At 36.5% G+C, this 22,750-nt stretch overlaps 2 protein-coding genes and 1 long non-coding RNA gene across 6 annotated transcripts in view; 2 read left to right on the top strand and 1 right to left on the bottom strand.

The window, feature by feature from the left end:
• LOC136476317 (achilleol B synthase-like) lies at window positions 1-5,291 on the top strand. Its single transcript, XM_066474100.1, has 5 exons — window positions 1-198; window positions 3,147-3,332; window positions 3,639-3,728; window positions 3,826-4,014; window positions 5,280-5,291. The coding sequence occupies exons 1-5, from the start codon at window positions 1-3 to the stop codon at window positions 5,289-5,291; spliced, it is 675 nt and encodes a 224-aa protein (XP_066330197.1).
• The window catches only part of LOC136476319 (uncharacterized), a 22,157-nt gene continuing 1,905 nt past the window's right edge, over window positions 2,499-22,750 (bottom strand). The window contains exons 3-6 of one of the 4 annotated variants that reach the window (XR_010763523.1): window positions 6,572-6,666; window positions 5,457-5,559; window positions 2,837-2,903; window positions 2,499-2,749 (exon numbers count right to left, since the gene is read on the bottom strand). This is a non-coding gene — a long non-coding RNA (uncharacterized lncRNA). Of the gene's footprint in view, window positions 2,753-2,836; window positions 2,904-5,456; window positions 5,560-6,571; window positions 6,667-22,750 lie in introns of all 4 variants that reach the window. The other 3 variants (XR_010763522.1, XR_010763525.1, XR_010763524.1) reach the window with 3 other exon arrangements.
• Window positions 15,748-22,750, top strand: part of LOC136476318 (achilleol B synthase-like) — a 13,003-nt gene continuing 6,000 nt past the window's right edge. Inside the window, exons 1-9 of the mRNA XM_066474101.1 lie at window positions 15,748-15,932; window positions 16,441-16,554; window positions 18,345-18,467; window positions 18,551-18,670; window positions 19,111-19,209; window positions 20,623-20,679; window positions 21,082-21,128; window positions 21,226-21,369; window positions 21,455-21,638. Coding sequence (XP_066330198.1) covers window positions 15,768-15,932; window positions 16,441-16,554; window positions 18,345-18,467; window positions 18,551-18,670; window positions 19,111-19,209; window positions 20,623-20,679; window positions 21,082-21,128; window positions 21,226-21,369; window positions 21,455-21,638 — 1,053 coding nt within the window. The 5' untranslated portion in view covers window positions 15,748-15,767. The remainder of the gene's footprint in view (window positions 15,933-16,440; window positions 16,555-18,344; window positions 18,468-18,550; window positions 18,671-19,110; window positions 19,210-20,622; window positions 20,680-21,081; window positions 21,129-21,225; window positions 21,370-21,454; window positions 21,639-22,750) is intronic.

Genomic DNA, 22,750 nt, shown 5'->3' on the forward strand with positions numbered 1-22,750 from the left:
ATGTGGAGGCTCAAGGTCGCCCAGGGGGGTGGGCCATGGCTAAAGTCGTCCAACAATTTTCGTGGGCGGGCGGTTTGGGAGTTCAACCCCGAGCTCGGCACGCCGGAGGAGCGTGCCGAGGTGGAGAGGGCGCGCCGTGAGTTCACGGAGCGCCGCTTCGAGAAAAGGGAGTCATCTGACCTCCTCCTACGGATGCAGGTACATAATAGTAGCTTACTGTAGGTCTTAATAGGCTTTTAGGTTGCGTCTGGTTGCAGCCGCTCCATGCCACGGCTAGGCTCCACCCGCGCCAAAAATGTGGCGATAAATTCCTTTGCCCGACTTTCGGCGGCTTGTGCGTCAAAATACACGAGAATACGGTGCAGCACGCCACAACTGCCACAAGCAGCCTAACGAATGCAAAAAATGCAGCACATGCGGTGCGGCAAGGCAGGGGTACGCACCAAACACGCCCTTAACGTGGAATATATAGTTCATGAGCCAGGTCATTGTTTTTCTACCACCGACCATACTTGACACTTAGGCTATCGAAAAAACACTAACCCATGCAGCATGTATATACGTATATAGATTGTCAGGTGTCCCAGGGCCGGTACAAGCACACGCTCAGGCATGACATGATTATGGCGGCAAACGTACTGGGCCGAGGCGTGCCAGCTCACGGGCTGAGCACCTGGCCCAAGCATGGCACGATTAATCGTGCCATGCCGACTTGACCAGCCACTATCTTGATGGGTACTGCCAATCTAGTATCCTGACGGTCGAGGCGTGCCATCAAAGAAGTCACCAAATTGGCCAAAATCTAATACAAATAGAGGGAAACACAAGCACCACACAAAAACAGATATGAGATAGACCGCCGGTAGACTGCAAACAACTAATGAACTTCAACCTCGCGTGTAGCTCACACGGCCAAGCATAGTCGTGGTCACAGTCTCGCTAGTGTAGGCGGCGACAGGCATCTGGCCAGGTATTTTTGAGCGGCGTAGTATATTTTACTCTTGCAAAAGCAATTTTGGATTGCTAGATACGACTTTATTTTCAGAGGCGGCATTTTTATTGGGCCGCCTCTGTCAACAATATTAGGAGACAAAAGATTACAAAAGATGCTAAAATGATATACCTAATTCTTAAAAATATATATAATTAGAGATAAGCTTATTAAAATGTCCGTCTCTATAAATAAGCTTATTATAAGAGGCGGGTTTCCTAAAGCCGCCTCAAAAAAATACGGTCCTAATGACATCCTACTAAGCCACTAAATCCATTAACAGCTGCCACACAACCCTCTCATAGCCGCCGCACGACCCTAACTGTTTGGTCTCTCAACCCTCATACATCTCTCTACCTATCACAAGTCCTCATGTCGTTGTTCTCGTATAGATATGGTTTCTTATCAAAGAAATTATTTCTCCATCTCTCTTCTTTAATTTAATTGTAGTGCCACATCTTCTTTAATTATTTTCTTAGTTGGCACTCTAATTAACGAGCATAGCAACCTTTTAGTTTCATGATTGGAATGCACTAGCATGTTTCATCAACTAGTATATATAGGTTGTTAGTTGATACTAGCATGGGAGGCGTGCTCCACCGCGCCGGTTTTGTTCTGCATGAACAGTAAAAAAGCGAAATAGTAAAATTTTTGCTACAGTACATAGCCAGCGGAGGACTTCTTATTCCTACACGAGGGAGTAATATAATACATTCCCAGCTAATCATTTTGTAGAAGGAATGCGTGGTCGGCAATAGTTCAATGCTGGCTACTACTCTAGTCAATAATATCTTCGATTCAATTTAATGGCCATCAGATGACACCATCTATTAGGTTCATGACATTTTTAATCCTATTTAATAAATTTTAATCAGTTGGCTTGTTTGCCTGCAGCAATAAGCTGCTGTTGCTGCAGCTGCAGCTTTTTTCTCTCTCTCTAAATTCAATGTACTAACAGCCCCAGTAGGCTGCAGCAGCAGATTATTGCTGCAGCCGAATAGAGTGTTGTTAAAAGGAGTGAACACGAGTTTTTATTCCTAAGGTTTGCTTCTAAGATGGGACCCACATGCACATCTTGCCGTGCTAACCGGCACATATTAGGTTCATGAGATTTTGAATCCTATTTAATAAATTTTAGTCAATTTTGTTAAAATTTTAAGGTGTAAATGTGAGCTTTTACTTTAGGGTCCGATTTCCGATGTGGGGCTCTAACTAGCACAGATTAGCTTCATGATATTTTGAATCCTATTTAACAAATTCCAATCAATTTCTTTATAATTTTAAAGTGACAACATGGGCTTTTTTTAGGGTCTGACTTTGACATGCGGCCCACATTTTGATACAGCAGTGTTAATTGGTGTGAAGTAGCTGCTTGTTGCATTAAATCATCTGCAACAAATTCTACTCAATTTGGATAAAATTTTATAACGTGAACTGGATATTTTGAATCTAGGGGTCCGACTTTTAATGCGAACCGATATATTCCACACAAACTTATATATACATTTTATGCAAACCCATGAGTTCTTATAACAAACCCACAAGTTCAATTAGTTTGTAGGTTGGAATAGGTTGGGTTGAAACATAAAAATATAGGGTGGAGTGGGTTGAAGAAGAGAGTTAATTTATTATGGGTTTGATTGGGTTTGGGGTGGGGTTAACCCATTAGCACGCCTACGTATGTTGTTTACCATTGCAGAATAACTAATTGAATTGATCCTGCCAATAGTCCAAGTGCTCTTCTCAATCTACACCTTCCTGCTGAATAAAAATTAGCACAATGTACGTACATGCATCAGTAAATTTTACCATGGCTGACGGTTTTATAGTTAGGACTATCCTTACCATTGCAGAATAACTAATTGAATTGATCCTGCCAATAGTCCAAGTGCTCCTCTCAATCTACACCTTCCTGCGGAATAAAAATAACCACAATGTATGTACATGCATCAGTAAACAAGAATCATTAGTTTTGAAGTAACAATTGCCAGCTTAGCTTAACGTTTGAGGAAGATCCTAGAAATAGTTTTCTTGTTTAATTTTCTTTGTGTGAAAGATTGTTCTAGTTATTTAATTGTATGTGTACAAGTGATTTAACTATTTCTGGCCTATATACCATTATATTCTTCATATACTAAACTGTACTCTACTGCAGTATGCAAAACATAAACATCTTCAGGTGGATCCTCCACCGGCCAAGCTCGCAGAAAATGTAGAAGTCACAGAGAAGATCATATTAGCAGCATTGAGGCGAGCCCTCGCTCAACATTCAAGTCTGCAAGCAGATGATGGGTGCTGGCCAGCAGACTATAGTGGCCTTTTGTTCATTATGCCTCTCTTGGTACGCTTTAATTTGAAACTGACACTGTCAATTGACTTGAATCAGATAGTTTATGTTCGATGCTAGGCCTATTGGTTCATTATTGATTGGCATATGCCATACAGAACTACCATAAACATGGAGGAAAAAAGATTATTTGTTTGTCTATTTGGTACAATAAATAACAGTAACAGAAATAGGTATTCAGCTTAATCCTTTCTTCAAAGTCATCCTTAATACAAGTATGCAAACTGTCCGCTGTGAAGGAACTGTATACCTTATTACTTGACCTGCATGCAAATCTTTGAGAATTCTAAATTATTTCAGGTATTCGCTCTATATACCACTGGATCACTCAATACTGTCCTATCTAAAGAACACCAACGTGAGATATGTCGCTATATTTACAATCATCAGGCATGTTTATTATGACAGTCTATTTACTTTCTTATAATATCATTTGGTCTATTCCTAAGGGAAATTAGAAATCTTTTATGTAACATGATCCTTGTAGAATGAAGATGGTGGTTGGGGTAAACAAGTGTTGGGGCCGAGCACCATGTTCGGCTCATGCTTAAACTATGTTGCATTAAGACTTATTGGTGAAGATTGCACGAATGTTGCATTGACCAAAGGACGTGAGTGGATTTTGTCTCATGGAAGTGCAGCTGCAATTCCGCAATGGGGAAAGATATGGTTCTCGGTATGTCATTTAATAAAATATTTTTTTCATGTAAATACATGATTATGTAAAGGCAACTAGGCTCCATATATATAATATTTTGCCACAAAGCTAGGCAAAAATGAAAAGCCCTTTCACAAACTTTAAACTCTATGTATATTCCAGATTTTGAGTGCTAAACAATCCATTTTCTAAAATCATTTGATACTGGTATCAATTTTCAAAACTTTAGTTTCCATTTAAATTAGAATGCTAAAGTACCTTCCATTTTTTGCAAAACAAAAGTATTATACTTGAATTTGAGATGAATGTGGTCATTGGACATGGTTTGGCCTATGTGCCAAGTGTCCAAATCTGGGTTTATGTAGAATATAAATACAATTTTCTATAAGTCTATCAATTTTATTTGTCTATACTACTATTACAAGTTCTTAGGGTCCTTTTTGAAAGAAGATCTTACCAAAAATGGGATGCATAAACTTTCACTGTAGCTATGTACTTTTTATGTAAACTATAATTTTTAGTTCTATATGAGTACTTCAAAGGTTCTTATCTTCTTAAATGAAGGTGATGGGTTTGTATGATTGGTCTGGAAACAATCCAATAATTCCTGAGTTATGGCTTCTCCCATACTTTCTGCCAATTCATCCAGGTACTTGTTTCTTAGTATCTCAATACAATTAACTTCGAACCTTTGTTTTAGGCAATGTTCCTCATACTGAAGGCTTTGAGGATAAACTAGAAAAACGGAAGAGGTGGCGGCCTAGGAGGCCAGCATCTAGGGAATATTTATTTTAAAATCATTAATAAGGATCCTATGCAAAAATCATAATTATTTTTAAATTTGATCAAACAATTTATAGAAGTTGTTCTGGGGGTTCGTTAGAGTTGTAACAATCAAGGGAATAGAGAATTGCCATGCACCAGACAGGCATAAATGTTTACATGAATATGTTGTTGGTGTACTTTTGCAAAGCTCAAAGTACCCATGTATCTTGTTTTTGCGGTTTTACTTTTTTGTGGCCACCTCTCGTTGCCTCTGTCCAGTGATATTTTGCAAAAAAAGAACAAATCAATGGTATATTTTGAAAACTGTAGATGCACCCGGCATCACTTATTTGTAACTATTATCTAAAAAATCACTTATTTGTAACTAGAACAAGTATATCACTACAACAGAGATGTGACCTTGTATGATGCTTAGTTTATGTCATAAACATTAGTTTTTAGGTTGCTAAACATAATCTATGATGAACCAGTGACAAAAATTTTCATCGTCATAAAAGGTGCATCTCTAAACACTTTCTGTGATGAATTGGTTATGTAGCACCCGGTTTTAAGAACAAAACCAGATACGCAACATATATGAGCCCAGGAAGTCAAATATCACATATAGCTACAAATAAGGGTAATATCGAAAGACAATGCTCAATATATAACGTACTTAGTATAAAAGATATAACCTTAAACAACGGAAAGACAACTCCGATCTTCGGGTGAAGACTCCAATCCACAGGGGCAACTGACTAGTTGATCATAAGCCTAATTCCTCTAAATTCTAGCAATCTGGTACCCATCCGGGATTTTTCCAAAGATTTAAAAAGTAAAGCAAGTATAAGTACATGTCGTACTCAACAAATATAACATAGGGTTCATGAGACTCAAAAGGTTGACACTAGTTTACTACGATTAGCTTTTAATGAGTCATGATTTTAAGCAGTTGAGTAGCAACAAGTTTATCACAAGCCCATGTAAACACATGATCTGGTAAATATGAATAATGAATAGCAAAAACAATAATCATAAGTGAGCATCTGTATCATCAGTATTATTAGTGTCCATCATCTATTACATAAGGGTTCCAAGGCCGCTCGTGACCATGAGCACGACTGTTATAACAGTTTTACACTCTGTAGAGGCTGTACACTTTCACTGTGAGTCGTGATTTACCCTTTCGCCCAAGGTGATCAGTCTTTTGACCCAATACCAAGGAAGGTCGGTAGGGTTCACTATGAAGTCTTTCAAAGGTTCGTCTAACAAGTTAGGGACGCTAGGATTCACTTTGCAAGCAGATATAGGAACCCCCTTTTGAATGGCATAATTCCTTCACGGCTATACACATAAGAGTAGAGGATGTCCTATACCCGACTCGGCAAGCCCCTTTTGCACCATAAAGGTGACCACTAACAAACTAGAAAAGGTCATCATACTTGACTAAAGCTAGAGCCATGTGACCCTCACAGTTGTACTGTAAGTCCCGGATGATCACTTACAGATAAGTTCTTAGGAAGAGGAATCTAGAGCACTGTAATAATAGCCCAATGCTCCAGCCCCCTGATTCCAAGTTGCTAAAAACATCTTTTAGTGTTTATTGCATATTTTATTAGTCAAGTTATAACATCATGGCATTAGTTGAGCACTAGCATCATACTACCTAATGCAATACCCCATAGGTGACAAGGAATCTAAGATATCAAATAGCTAGGAAAATTTACTAGGGTTGCCAAGGTAGACACATGCATATAATTAAGTTATTAAGGTGAATAGGACAAGAAGGAAGATCACATGCTATACTTGCCTTAAACTCTGGTCTTCTTCTAGTGAATTGTAACCTCCAAAGGACTTCTTCTGGATCACCAACTTCTTCTATGTCACCAACGCAAAGCTCACCCACTAGACATGATCATAAAGCACCACACAAGCATCCATGCAATCATACACGAAGCAAACAATAGAACTAAATTATAATAGTACACTAAACATAACAAACATCAAATAAAAAGGTTTTAAAGATGTTCTACACGTTACTACTATCACACAAGCATGAAAAACACTCTAATCGGAGCTATAACAAAAAATGTTATGAATTAAACAAGATTTCCTTTAATAAAATAACAAATTAAATCTAACTTTGAACTTCAAAAGTTGAAAACATGTTTAACAGTAGGATAAACTCGTTGATTACGCAATTACAAATCTAACGCAACTTGAACGGATCAAATCAGAGTTAAAACGAAGATTTTATGGCCTAAATAAAACTAGTGGCAAAACTGTAAATAGATGAAAGCGTATTTTGGATCTAATCGAAGCAACTACATTTTTGAAAGAAGAAAACGTATTTTGAATCTAACAGAGGAATTCTACGCTTTCTAAAAGAGAAAACGCATTTTGAAACTAATAGAGAGAAACTACGCTTTCAGAATAGGAAAACGTACTCTGGGAGTACGCCTTGGACTGTGAATTCTATTTCGTGAAACTACAGGGGCTCTTATGCAAAAATGCCATGACGAAGGGGTATCGGCCGATCTCGGTCTCTAGATCTGAGATGAACGGTGGAGATTAGATAGGAGGGAGTGGGTAAGGGGGCAGGCGGCCGGAACAGAGATAGGAGGCGGTGGCGCCATGGCCGGCGGCGAGCACTTCGCCGGAACTCGTCGAATCAGCGACTTGGGCCTTCATTGGTCATGGGAAAAGCATCAAGAGCAAGAGGAGACGATGGCAAACTCACCAAGGTAGGTCACAGTGGCGCAGAGCGGATGCAGGTGGTGCGCGGCTCGGTGGAGCGGACAGCGATGAGCTAGGGTTGTGGCTCAGCGGCTGCGAGCTCGGGACAAGGCGAGGCAGCTTCGGTGACTTGATGGGAGGCGGCACGGTGTGGCCTACTATTTAAGGGGGTGGGTAAGCGTGGGGCGCACGCCATCTAAGCGAGGACAGGGTGACAGCGGACTCCAGCACGGTGGTGGTGTCCAACGCGGACATGAACTGGAGGTGGAGGATGACTCTGCTTACGTGTGGGCCTGGTTCATCAGCGACCGCACGAGAGAGGAGGCGGGGACATGGCCTGCGAGTGGAGGCGCGGGCCTTCGAGGAAACGGCTAGCTAGGCCGAGTGGGAGGGAAGCGGAGAAAGCGGGTGGGATGGGAAGAAGCAGGCTGAGTGGGCCAAAAGAAGGAGAGGGAAGAAAGGAATTCCTCTTTTTTTTCTTTTCTAAATTTCCAAAGCAAATTTTCAATTGGATTTTTTAATTCCTTTTGAATTTTGAATGAAACCACTCAGCACAAAAACTCCAATGCAGCAGCATGTATGCACAAACATGTTGCTACCTTATGATAAATTTTAATTTAATGAAAATTTTTATTTTTCTATATTTTTATGAGCACAAAAATACAGAATTAAATCATTTTAGCTCTATTTCAGAAGAAGCAAATTTTAGGGTGTTACAGGTTAGAAAATATCATAAATTAGTGACGAGCACATAGAATATAATGGTCATAAAAAATGTGGCAAACCATTTGCCTAAAGCGCTTCACAGTAAGATAGATGGCAACAAAGGCATGCCAATCGCATGGTAGAAACATTGTGAAAATTTTAGTTTTCATAAATTAAGGCTCAATTGTAAGTTTGTTTGAAAAACTAAGGCTCAATTGTAAGTATGTTCCATATAAGTTTGTTTGAAATTTTTAAATTTTACATTTGAAAATATGTGAATTTAAACAATATTTTGGGACTCCAAACATTTTGAAATAAAAACCTTGTCAATTGTAAGTTATAGATCGTATCGAGGGCTACAATTTTGATATAAAGTTTATCTTCATCCTACTTTATATGGATAAGTTATAAATTATTTTTTGATACAAATATTTCTAGAGACAAATCTCTTAAGATGTCTACCTCTGTTAATCAATTCTTAGAGACGGGCCCTTAGAATAGATGCCTCTGTTAATAGAGATTTTTAGAGATGGACATTCTAAGATGCCCGCCTTTGTTAATCATCGATTAACAGAGGCTATCGTCTACCCACCTCTATAAATGATTAACAGTGGCAGGCATTTGCTTGGAGGCCACCTGACTATTTACGAAGGCGTTCTAGATGTGTCCACCTCTGTTAATCAAAGAGATTGCCTCCTAAAATCATTTTTGTGGTAGTGTATCGGTATCATGCTCCTCTACCTACTCTCATGCCAAGATGGCCACCTAAAATTTGGCGAAGGCATACATGAGGAGGCTTGGCAACGTATCTAATGTTATAATTGTACCGTTGTAAATATCGTCTATCTGATACTAAACCTTTTATATTTCTTACTTTCTATCAGGACGATTTTGGATACTTTGCCGTATGGTGTATCTGCCTATGGCTTATCTGTTTGGTAAAAAGTTTGTGGGAGAAATTACACCAACTATATTGGAATTAAGGAATGAGCTCTATTGTGTACCATACAATGAGGTTGATTGGGAAAAAGCTCGTGATACTTGTGCCAAGGTTCATTTTTGCTAACATGTGGTTACTTTGTCATACATTTTTTATTACTTTGTTGTATAAAAACGTATATATAAGTTTTCTTATTGTAAATAAGTCAAAGCAACCTATATATTTCAAATGGTGTAGTATCAAAAATCAATTATATGTCTGAAAATGTTTGAAAGGGTTTCAAATGTACCTTAGGTATGTTAAATTATATATTGAACTTCTCCAATCTTGATATTCACACATGCTTGTATGGTGGAAGAGGGAGGTGAGAGGAAACTTTTTCCTCGCTTATACATTGTTCTACATGTATGTAAGCTGACTTTTACAAATGAGAGTATCATTACATTGGATTTGTTAAATCCTTGCATAAACAATGAGCACCTTTCTTCTCATAGCAACTTCAGTGATGATATTTAGTGCTTGAAACAAAAGCCAGTACGTATGTGGCACAAAGAAAATAATATTTTCATTCAAGTTTGCATTTAGTTTTTTTCTTGGGATATGTCACATAAAAAGTGCATGGGCCTAGAGTTAAGATACGTCCAAGACATCATATAAGCTTGTGGTATAAAAATTAAGAACTTTGACAAAAAAAATGTTTACTATCTTGCTCTTTGGAAAATAACAAAATGTAAAGAAAGTCAAGGGGTGTAAAAAAGCATGATGGGCTTATTTGATATGCTTCCGTTAATTGGAAGGTATTAGGAGTTCTACTTGTAGTTCTAAAGTCCACCATATTTTGTTGATCATTTTGGTCATAAAAAACGTGTCCACCTTATCTTAAGTGTATATATAAAAGAAACCAGAATTTATATTGTCTTGTGTAGTATTTTTAGCAGCAACAATGAAAGTCTACCCAAAATTTAAATGCCTGACTCATTCTACTTATGCCATGTTTGCATCTAGGTGGACCTTATATATCCAAGGACAATGGCACAAAATCTTGTATGGACTTGCCTTAATAAGGTTATAGAACCAATGCTGAATTGGTGGCCAGTAAATAAGATAAGGGATGTAGCATTGAAAAACATCATGGAACATATCCACTATGAAGATGAAACTAGTAAATACATATGTATATGTCCGATAAACAAGGTAATATGCATAAATTCTCAAGAGTGAATTTATTGTTTGTTAAAAAAAAATGGAGGTCTAGCTCCATTTTCTACTATGTGAGCAAAGTTTGGCTTTCTTAGCTAATGTTGGCAAAGGAAAACATTTTGTGTAGACCTAGGCATATCTAAATAGAATAGATTTAACTAATAGTATATATCATGATACTCTTTAAGGCAGAGGCCATAGCTTGGCACCAGTTCATCTATTTGAATTTTGTCCTACAAACTTATATATTGATGCAATGGTTCTTGAAGTTTCGTAGGAGTATTTAAAATTGATTCATAATGGATAAAAAGGTAATTGACTAGCTTAGTAAATCAATGTGTTGAATCCTAAAGTGGACTTGTTTCTTAAAGAACCAAATGTATGGATTCATGAATTATTGTAACAAAACTAATTTGACTTATCTTTTCTTACGTATAAGTTAAACAATTTTGAAATGATATTGTACTAATAAATAGGTACTTGTCAACTTTTTTGCTAGCAGGCACTAGATATGATTTGTTGTTGGGCAGAAAATCCAAATTCAGATGCATTCAAACAACATCTTCCAAGGATATATGATTTACTATGGCTTGCTGAGGATGGAATGAAGGCACAGGTATTCGCTTGCATGCCTTGTGTAGTATTTTACCACTATCCTTTTTCATTGTTGTCAATGGATTATAATTGTTACTGCAAAACTTTGGTGACAGATATTGTAGATTCTGGTTAATTTGTTTACTATGAGCAAGTGTACAAAAGAAATTAGCATGTCAAGATATTACTATTCACAAGCTTAGAGATTAATTTCTAAAATGGAAATTATTTTATTAATGTTTTCAAACACAATTTGGCAATTGATTAAATTTTATTAATGTCTGCATTTTCTAGAGGGTAGCTAACATGAAAATATTTTCTTTTTCATTTATACATACTTTCTTGATAACATTACATATTTCATTGCTATGAGATAAACATTTGTATCAGTTTTTTTTCTATATAAGAACTAGGGTTCATTATATCCTCGTACCCTTGGGCATTGTTTTGTGGTGAAGAGTTTAGAGATGGGCTCATAAAACATGTTTAGATGCAATTTTCTAGAGAATCGGTTTTGGTTTGGTAGTTTTGATCATGATTATTGAATACTCTGGTAGAAAAAATGTTACAATTTAATTTGTCCACTATGGAGTTTTTAGGAAACTGTGCAAAGTCATTTTTCACAAGAACTCAATGTTTTGATTTTTAAGGAAACATGTTCTCCCTATTCTAGTATCCCAAACAACATTTTTTGAGCTTAGTTGAAAAGCCAATTTATATTGGTACTGCCTAAGACTAGCTACCCAAACAACACTTTGGCTTTTGACTTAAAAAAAACAAATTTCCTAGCAGTTAGTTGAATATCATCCAACTTAAATTTCTCCCCCCCCCCCCCCCCCCCAAAAAAAACTAGGTACCCAAACAATAAAAGACCAAAGCTAATCTTGATGCCAACCTAAGCACAAAAACAAAATACACATAGGTTGTCCTCAATACTCATTATTATTCATCAACCGACTTTTTAATCCCTTGTTTTGACCTCGAACACTAGTATGTCAAAGACCAGAACAAAATCTATTCAGAATTTGAAAACTTTTTTCACCACTGCCAAATGTTGTAAATGATACCACTATCACCATCTAGAAAATTCTTTGACTTGTTTCTTGTTGTAGCAACATTCTAGTGAAGTCATTTATAATTCATAATATTCATCGTACACTAACACTATAATACAACAAAAAAGTTTGAACATCACTATTCTACTGCTTCCGTTCCAAATTATTAGATGTTTTGGCTTTTCTAGATACATTGGTTGTACTATGTATCTACATAGCAAAACTACGTATATAGAAAAGCCAAATATTATTACAATTTATAGCTCACCCACTAGACATGATCATAAAGCACCACACAAGCATCCATGCAATCATACACGAAGCAAACAATAGAACTAAATTATAATAGTACACTAAACATAACAAACATCAAATAAAAAGGTTTTAAAGATGTTCTACACGTTACTACTATCACACAAGCATGAAAAACACTCTAATCGGAGCTATAACAAAAAATGTTATGAATTAAACAAGATTTCCTTTAATAAAATAACAAATTAAATCTAACTTTGAACTTCAAAAGTTGAAAACATGTTTAACAGTAGGATAAACTCGTTGATTACGCAATTACAAATCTAACGCAACTTGAACGGATCAAATCAGAGTTAAAACGAAGATTTTATGGCCTAAATAAAACTAGTGGCAAAACTGTAAATAGATGAAAGCGTATTTTGGATCTAATCGAAGCAACTACATTTTTGAAAGAAGAAAACGTATTTTGAATCTAACAGAGGAATTCTACGCTTTCTAAAAGAGAAAACGCATTTTGAAACTAATAGAGAGAAACTACGCTTTCAGAATAGGAAAACGTACTCTGGGAGTACGCCTTGGACTGTGAATTCTATTTCGTGAAACTACAGGGGCTCTTATGCAAAAATGCCATGACGAAGGGGTATCGGCCGATCTCGGTCTCTAGATCTGAGATGAACGGTGGAGATTAGATAGGAGGGAGTGGGTAAGGGGGCAGGCGGCCGGAACAGAGATAGGAGGCGGTGGCGCCATGGCCGGCGGCGAGCACTTCGCCGGAACTCGTCGAATCAGCGACTTGGGCCTTCATTGGTCATGGGAAAAGCATCAAGAGCAAGAGGAGACGATGGCAAACTCACCAAGGTAGGTCACAGTGGCGCAGAGCGGATGCAGGTGGTGCGCGGCTCGGTGGAGCGGACAGCGATGAGCTAGGGTTGTGGCTCAGCGGCTGCGAGCTCGGGACAAGGCGAGGCAGCTTCGGTGACTTGATGGGAGGCGGCACGGTGTGGCCTACTATTTAAGGGGGTGGGTAAGCGTGGGGCGCACGCCATCTAAGCGAGGACAGGGTGACAGCGGACTCCAGCACGGTGGTGGTGTCCAACGCGGACATGAACTGGAGGTGGAGGATGACTCTGCTTACGTGTGGGCCTGGTTCATCAGCGACCGCACGAGAGAGGAGGCGGGGACATGGCCTGCGAGTGGAGGCGCGGGCCTTCGAGGAAACGGCTAGCTAGGCCGAGTGGGAGGGAAGCGGAGAAAGCGGGTGGGATGGGAAGAAGCAGGCTGAGTGGGCCAAAAGAAGGAGAGGGAAGAAAGGAATTCCTCTTTTTTTTCTTTTCTAAATTTCCAAAGCAAATTTTCAATTGGATTTTTTAATTCCTTTTGAATTTTGAATGAAACCACTCAGCACAAAAACTCCAATGCAGCAGCATGTATGCACAAACATGTTGCTACCTTATGATAAATTTTAATTTAATGAAAATTTTTATTTTTCTATATTTTTATGAGCACAAAAATACAGAATTAAATCATTTTAGCTCTATTTCAGAAGAAGCAAATTTTAGGGTGTTACAGGTTAGAAAATATCATAAATTAGTGACGAGCACATAGAATATAATGGTCATAAAAAATGTGGCAAACCATTTGCCTAAAGCGCTTCACAGTAAGATAGATGGCAACAAAGGCATGCCAATCGCATGGTAGAAACATTGTGAAAATTTTAGTTTTCATAAATTAAGGCTCAATTGTAAGTTTGTTTGAAAAACTAAGGCTCAATTGTAAGTATGTTCCATATAAGTTTGTTTGAAATTTTTAAATTTTACATTTGAAAATATGTGAATTTAAACAATATTTTGGGACTCCAAACATTTTGAAATAAAAACCTTGTCAATTGTAAGTTATAGATCGTATCGAGGGCTACAATTTTGATATAAAGTTTATCTTCATCCTACTTTATATGGATAAGTTATAAATTATTTTTTGATACAAATATTTCTAGAGACAAATCTCTTAAGATGTCTACCTCTGTTAATCAATTCTTAGAGACGGGCCCTTAGAATAGATGCCTCTGTTAATAGAGATTTTTAGAGATGGACATTCTAAGATGCCCGCCTTTGTTAATCATCGATTAACAGAGGCTATCGTCTACCCACCTCTATAAATGATTAACAGTGGCAGGCATTTGCTTGGAGGCCACCTGACTATTTACGAAGGCGTTCTAGATGTGTCCACCTCTGTTAATCAAAGAGATTGCCTCCTAAAATCATTTTTGTGGTAGTGTATCGGTATCATGCTCCTCTACCTACTCTCATGCCAAGATGGCCACCTAAAATTTGGCGAAGGCATACATGAGGAGGCTTGGCAACGTATCTAATGTTATAATTGTACCGTTGTAAATATCGTCTATCTGATACTAAACCTTTTATATTTCTTACTTTCTATCAGGACGATTTTGGATACTTTGCCGTATGGTGTATCTGCCTATGGCTTATCTGTTTGGTAAAAAGTTTGTGGGAGAAATTACACCAACTATATTGGAATTAAGGAATGAGCTCTATTGTGTACCATACAATGAGGTTGATTGGGAAAAAGCTCGTGATACTTGTGCCAAGGTTCATTTTTGCTAACATGTGGTTACTTTGTCATACATTTTTTATTACTTTGTTGTATAAAAACGTATATATAAGTTTTCTTATTGTAAATAAGTCAAAGCAACCTATATATTTCAAATGGTGTAGTATCAAAAATCAATTATATGTCTGAAAATGTTTGAAAGGGTTTCAAATGTACCTTAGGTATGTTAAATTATATATTGAACTTCTCCAATCTTGATATTCACACATGCTTGTATGGTGGAAGAGGGAGGTGAGAGGAAACTTTTTCCTCGCTTATACATTGTTCTACATGTATGTAAGCTGACTTTTACAAATGAGAGTATCATTACATTGGATTTGTTAAATCCTTGCATAAACAATGAGCACCTTTCTTCTCATAGCAACTTCAGTGATGATATTTAGTGCTTGAAACAAAAGCCAGTACGTATGTGGCACAAAGAAAATAATATTTTCATTCAAGTTTGCATTTAGTTTTTTTCTTGGGATATGTCACATAAAAAGTGCATGGGCCTAGAGTTAAGATACGTCCAAGACATCATATAAGCTTGTGGTATAAAAATTAAGAACTTTGACAAAAAAAATGTTTACTATCTTGCTCTTTGGAAAATAACAAAATGTAAAGAAAGTCAAGGGGTGTAAAAAAGCATGATGGGCTTATTTGATATGCTTCCGTTAATTGGAAGGTATTAGGAGTTCTACTTGTAGTTCTAAAGTCCACCATATTTTGTTGATCATTTTGGTCATAAAAAACGTGTCCACCTTATCTTAAGTGTATATATAAAAGAAACCAGAATTTATATTGTCTTGTGTAGTATTTTTAGCAGCAACAATGAAAGTCTACCCAAAATTTAAATGCCTGACTCATTCTACTTATGCCATGTTTGCATCTAGGTGGACCTTATATATCCAAGGACAATGGCACAAAATCTTGTATGGACTTGCCTTAATAAGGTTATAGAACCAATGCTGAATTGGTGGCCAGTAAATAAGATAAGGGATGTAGCATTGAAAAACATCATGGAACATATCCACTATGAAGATGAAACTAGTAAATACATATGTATATGTCCGATAAACAAGGTAATATGCATAAATTCTCAAGAGTGAATTTATTGTTTGTTAAAAAAAAATGGAGGTCTAGCTCCATTTTCTACTATGTGAGCAAAGTTTGGCTTTCTTAGCTAATGTTGGCAAAGGAAAACATTTTGTGTAGACCTAGGCATATCTAAATAGAATAGATTTAACTAATAGTATATATCATGATACTCTTTAAGGCAGAGGCCATAGCTTGGCACCAGTTCATCTATTTGAATTTTGTCCTACAAACTTATATATTGATGCAATGGTTCTTGAAGTTTCGTAGGAGTATTTAAAATTGATTCATAATGGATAAAAAGGTAATTGACTAGCTTAGTAAATCAATGTGTTGAATCCTAAAGTGGACTTGTTTCTTAAAGAACCAAATGTATGGATTCATGAATTATTGTAACAAAACTAATTTGACTTATCTTTTCTTACGTATAAGTTAAACAATTTTGAAATGATATTGTACTAATAAATAGGTACTTGTCAACTTTTTTGCTAGCAGGCACTAGATATGATTTGTTGTTGGGCAGAAAATCCAAATTCAGATGCATTCAAACAACATCTTCCAAGGATATATGATTTACTATGGCTTGCTGAGGATGGAATGAAGGCACAGGTATTCGCTTGCATGCCTTGTGTAGTATTTTACCACTATCCTTTTTCATTGTTGTCAATGGATTATAATTGTTACTGCAAAACTTTGGTGACAGATATTGTAGATTCTGGTTAATTTGTTTACTATGAGCAAGTGTACAAAAGAAATTAGCATGTCAAGATATTACTATTCACAAGCTTAGAGATTAATTTCTAAAATGGAAATTATTTTATTAATGTTTTCAAACACAATTTGGCAATTGATTAAATTTTATTAATGTCTGCATTTTCTAGAGGGTAGCTAACATGAAAATATTTTCTTTTTCATTTATACATACTTTCTTGATAACATTACATATTTCATTGCTATGAGATAAACATTTGTATCAGTTTTTTTTCTATATAAGAACTAGGGTTCATTATATCCTCGTACCCTTGGGCATTGTTTTGTGGTGAAGAGTTTAGAGATGGGCTCATAAAACATGTTTAGATGCAATTTTCTAGAGAATCGGTTTTGGTTTGGTAGTTTTGATCATGATTATTGAATACTCTGGTAGAAAAAATGTTACAATTTAATTTGTCCACTATGGAGTTTTTAGGAAACTGTGCAAAGTCATTTTTCACAAGAACTCAATGTTTTGATTTTTAAGGAAACATGTTCTCCCTATTCTAGTATCCCAAACAACATTTTTTGAGCTTAGTTGAAAAGCCAATTTATATTGGTACTGCCTAAGACTAGCTACCCAAACAACACTTTGGCTTTTGACTTAAAAAAAACAAATTTCCTAGCAGTTAGTTGAATATCATCCAACTTAAATTTCTCCCCCCCCCCCCCCCCCCCAAAAAAAACTAGGTACCCAAACAATAAAAGACCAAAGCTAATCTTGATGCCAACCTAAGCACAAAAACAAAATACACATAGGTTGTCCTCAATACTCATTATTATTCATCAACCGACTTTTTAATCCCTTGTTTTGACCTCGAACACTAGTATGTCAAAGACCAGAACAAAATCTATTCAGAATTTGAAAACTTTTTTCACCACTGCCAAATGTTGTAAATGATACCACTATCACCATCTAGAAAATTCTTTGACTTGTTTCTTGTTGTAGCAACATTCTAGTGAAGTCATTTATAATTCATAATATTCATCGTACACTAACACTATAATACAACAAAAAAGTTTGAACATCACTATTCTACTGCTTCCGTTCCAAATTATTAGATGTTTTGGCTTTTCTAGATACATTGGTTGTACTATGTATCTACATAGCAAAACTACGTATATAGAAAAGCCAAATATTATTACAATTTATAATGGAGGGAGCAACATATAACCTAGGTCATTCAATCCAAAAGCCATGTTCATGTAATCCCTGGAATGCTTGGACATAAGTCTAACTTTTTTCACAAAGATATTATGGTATGGTAACACTTAAGTTACTGCAGTTATTTTCAATCATAGTGATTTGCAATAAAGAGCATGTCCATAGCCATTTAGGGCACAATGGTGACTTTTGAGCTAGCTCTAAGAATATTGTTTTATATTTTAATAGAAAAGAAAGAAAAGTTATCTCTTGATCAAGAGCTAGTCTCATGCATACACTTCAAGATCATGTGAGATTGTCATGTGGGACTATTCATATTATGAGTTGTGTGCAAAAAGCTAATACCATTGGAGAAGTTGCTTTAGACTTAGTAACTATCTAATACTGTTGATGGTGCCCTTTCTTGTACATGCTATTTCTAAAAACAAGCTATTTTGTTCATATTATTTCTAAAAACAAGCATTACAAAAACTCTCTATAATAGGTCTATGATGGTTGTACAACATGGGAGACTGCTTTCATTGTTCAAGCCTATTGCTCGACAGGTCTTGTCAATGAGATTGGTTCAACACTTCGTAAAGCTCATGAATTCATTAAATGTTCACAGGTTCAAGTTACCCATCATTATTATTATTATTGTAAATTAACATGTTTATAAGGAAAAAAATTCAAGTGTATTCTTATATGTAGATTCGTGAAAACCATTTGGACTACAAATCTTACTACCGTCATGCATCAAAAGGTTCATGGACACTTTCAACAGCAGATAATGGGTGTTCAATATCTGACTGTACTGCTGAGGCGTTGAAGGTCAGAAAAAACGCTTCTTATATATCTAATTTACTTAAAAATTTGAGTGTGTTTTCCCTAGTCAAAATATAATTGATATGTTGTGATATAATAGCATATATAGCACTATTTCAGCCATTGTCAACAAAATGTAGTTTTGTTAGAGTTTCCATACTATTTTATTATAGAAAGTGATAGTGGGATAAACAAGACATGTACACTAGTTAAGTATTTACATGCATGTCAAACACTATTGTCTTTTATTTATCTTCTCTATAATGCGCATACTATCTTATTTTTCCAAACACACTTACATGTGTGAAAATGTACAATTCTATCATAAATCATGACTAAATAGAACCCTTTTGAGTGCCCTTAAGTGGAAATATTTATGATACATCATTCTACAGAAATTGCTTATTGAAATTCTTTTCCATTAACACTCACCTTCCGTTCTTTAGGCATTGCTATTGCTATCAAAGATCTCCCCAAATCTTGTGGGGGGGCCCATAAAAGGAGAAAGTCTGTATGATGCAGTTGATTGCTTACTTTCTTTTGTGGTATGACACTACCTTTGAGAATATTTGTCATGTTCTTATATATTATAACTATTAATATTACACAAGATGACATAATCTATCTCAATACTAGCTCCCATGTTTACATCAATATTTCAAATCACATATTCATTACATAGAACAGACCACGTGTTTTTTAGGATTCGAACCTGGGAACTCAACGTTCATGTTCCCTCGAACGCTCATACCAGCTGAACTACACAACACATGTGACTATACAACTAACACTATTCTTTTAACTAAATATTTTTTAATCTTATATTGTATATGAAACACTCAAAACAATCTCAAATGAAAAAGTTATTAACTGCCAAGTTGTAGATCCCGTCAAGTGCTACAACTTTGATATTGACTTTGTCTCCATGGACATTGTTAATCATGCCAAATATGATCCGAGAATGTATATTGAATATTTGGACTTGTAAACCATCTTAAATTAAAAAGTTGTCAACTACAAAGCCTTAGATCTCTTTAAACTCTATAATTTGGATACAAAGAGTATCTTAATCTGATATGATATGAAAGTTTTTTTTTGTGCAAAACAACTATCACTACCAGTTGAAACCACAAACTGGTACCGATAATCCAAATATCACTGCCGGTTGAAGCCACGAACCGACAGTGATGCTCTATCACTGCTGGATCTAAAATAACTGATACTGATAGCATGGAGGTACATGTAACACCATGCATCCAAAATTTGATTATATAGCCTAGCTCAGCACATGGAACATGCCTGCATATATATGTGTAGCACCTCTGTTAGATTTTCTTCCTCGCTTCGTATAAAAGGGTTAACTCAGAGGTGCTATATTTGGAATGAGAAAGACTATAAGTTGGCCCTCACACTCCTAAGCTTCCAAGGTGGTACTAAACCCACCAACAATAGCTCCTCATGTGCCACGTGGGACAACAACACAACTACATGCTTCTAACAGTGAATGGTGATATATATAGTGAGGAACTAAATTTGAAAAGGCGAATACAATAACTTGTGTCATATATATAGTGACTGCATAGCACAAGGGTACTATTGCCATTGACAGACTTGTGTCACCAATATTGCATCCAATTTTCAATCTGGATGAGTTATGGCCATTGAAAGATCTAGGCCTTTGAAACCAGCTTTGCTGGTTTTGGGATCCCGCCTGGCCACTTTTGTTAGCCTAATCTGATTTAGAAGTTATATTTTTTCATAATATTTATTTGAGTTTTAGCTCCTAAGAGGGGAAGACCTCCCACCCTATAAATGTTGAGGACCATGGCCGGTGGATACACATCCAATCAAATCAAAACAATCTATGTCTTTCGAGATAGTTCTTTTAACTAATTTGTTTTACTTTTGTACACTTGCTTTTATCTATTGTTTTTTATTTTGTTCCTATTTTGTTGAAGAACAATGATGGAAGCTTCTCTGCATACGAGTGTAAGAGAACCACACCTTTGTTGGAGGTGAGTTGTTTAAGGTGCAATATTTTTTTAGTCTAGAAAACAATTTCTGTAAATTCAATGATAAAAGATTCTGGTGAGGAGAGAATTTTAACTGTATCAAGTCTGTCACAGACACTGAATCTTATAAAAATCAGAAGATAGCTACCGTCCTTCCCCTTCTAAGACCTGACATAGAATCTTCCAGATTTCAGCATTACCTTTAATGCTACAAATACAATTGGCACACTCGTAACTTATTGTATTACCCATAAAGATATACATATGAACTATGAAATACATTGGTTTCAGGGTTATGCAAGGGTGTGCATCTTGTGTAATACTTCCATAAATATCCAAATGTTATTATTGTTATTAATGTCATCCCTAATTGCATGATGCTCACTAGGATTTTGTTGCCAATAGGTTCTCAACCCTTCGGAGAGCTTTCTGAATATTATTGTTGATTATCCGTAAGAAATGAAATATCTTCTTAACTGGAAAAAATACAATTGCTTCATGTTTTTCATATACAAGGGAGCTGATTTATTGTCTCGAACCAACTGACAGATGTGTTGAATGCACCTCATCTGTGCTACAAGCTCTGATTATGTTTAGAGACCTAGATCATGTGTATCGCAAAGAAGAGATAGGAAATTGCATTGAAAGAGCCTCCAGGTTTATTGAGAAGGAACAACGAAAAGATGGCTCCTGGTCTCTAAAATTTTACTACTTGTTATATGCAAATTATTTTCATTTTTATATGGATTCAATAACTAGATTACCTATGATATAATAGGTTTGGCAGCTGGGGTATATGTTTCACTTATGGGACATTCTTTGCGGTAAAAGGGCTAGCTCTTTCTGGAAGAACTTATGAAAATAGTGATGCCATCAGGAAAGCTTGTAGCTTTTTGTTGTCAAAGCAGCTACATACAGGTGGATGGGGAGAAACTTATCTTTCTAGTGAAACTGAGGTAAGTGTTACGTCTCATTATACGACTTTGTGGTGGATTTTGCTCAGTTCAAGTTGTATTTCTATATTTGTTAATTTAATATATAGATACATGATATTATCTTGTGGCAATGTTTAAATCTGGTTTTTATTAGATTCAGTTGTAAATTTTCCATGAATCCTTGTTTACAACAACTAGTATCCTCTTTCATGACATCTAGGAGACAAAAGAAATTTGTCACACCCGATTTTAAGGACAAAATCGGATGCAGAATCCTATATGTGCCCAGGAATCACTTACACACATAAGACGACAAATTACAATAGTATCAATAGACAAAGCTTTGTTATATAACGAACAACAATATTACGTAGGGGCAAATATTTATCAAAGTTGCGGAAGTATACACTCTAATCTTCAAGTGAAGCCTCCAAACACCACAGGGACGGTTGACTGGGGTTACATACGCATAGCACTCCTCAAAAACTTTAACCAAGCTCCATCTTTTGTTACCCATTCAAGATTTTTCCAAAATTTGAATATAAAGCAAGCGTAAGTACATGTCGTACTCAACAAAACTAACAAGGGGTTCCACAAGGATCCCAAGGCTGCTCATGCACGTGAGCACGGCTTATATACTAGTTTTACACTCTACAGAGGTTATACACTTTCACCATGAGCCATGATTTTTCCTTTCGACCGAGGTGATCAGCCTCTTGACCCACTTCTAAGGAAGGTCGGCAGGGTTCACTATGAAGCCTTTCAAAGGTTTGTCTAATAAGATAGTAGCCGCTAGGTTTCCGTGACAAGCAGGTGTAGGAACCCCCTTTCAAATGGCACAAATCCTTCTCGGCTATACACATGGGAACAAAGGCTATCCTATACCCGTCTTGTCAAGCCCCTTTTGCGCCTTTCGGTAACCACTAACAAGCTAGAAAAGGTCCTCATACTTGACTAAAACCAGAGCCATATAGCTAGGGATGAAAACGGTACGGATATTTTCCGACCGTATTCGAAACCGAATCCGTTTAGAGGGGTTGAGATCTGTCCGTATCCGAGTCCAGATATCCAACATCCGATACTGTATCCGTATCCGAATACTCAAATTGCATATTTATGATGTCGATATTCAATCGTAT

The sequence above is a fragment of the Miscanthus floridulus genome, chromosome 8 (assembly GCF_019320115.1).
Source record: "Miscanthus floridulus cultivar M001 chromosome 8, ASM1932011v1, whole genome shotgun sequence".
NCBI classification, from domain to species: Eukaryota; Viridiplantae; Streptophyta; class Magnoliopsida; order Poales; family Poaceae; genus Miscanthus; species Miscanthus floridulus.

What these genes read in the sequence shown, in the direction of transcription:
- LOC136476317 (XM_066474100.1), top strand. Translation starts at nt 1, where the DNA reads ATGTGGAGGCTCAAGGTCGCCCAGGGGGGTGGGCCATGGCTAAAGTCG. An exon ending in ACCTCCTCCTACGGATGCAG is followed by an intron (nt 199 to 3,146) that starts GTACATAATAGT and finishes ACTCTACTGCAG; the next exon opens with TATGCAAAACATAAACATCT. An exon ending in GCTATATTTACAATCATCAG is followed by an intron (nt 3,729 to 3,825) that starts GCATGTTTATTA and finishes TGATCCTTGTAG; the next exon opens with AATGAAGATGGTGGTTGGGG.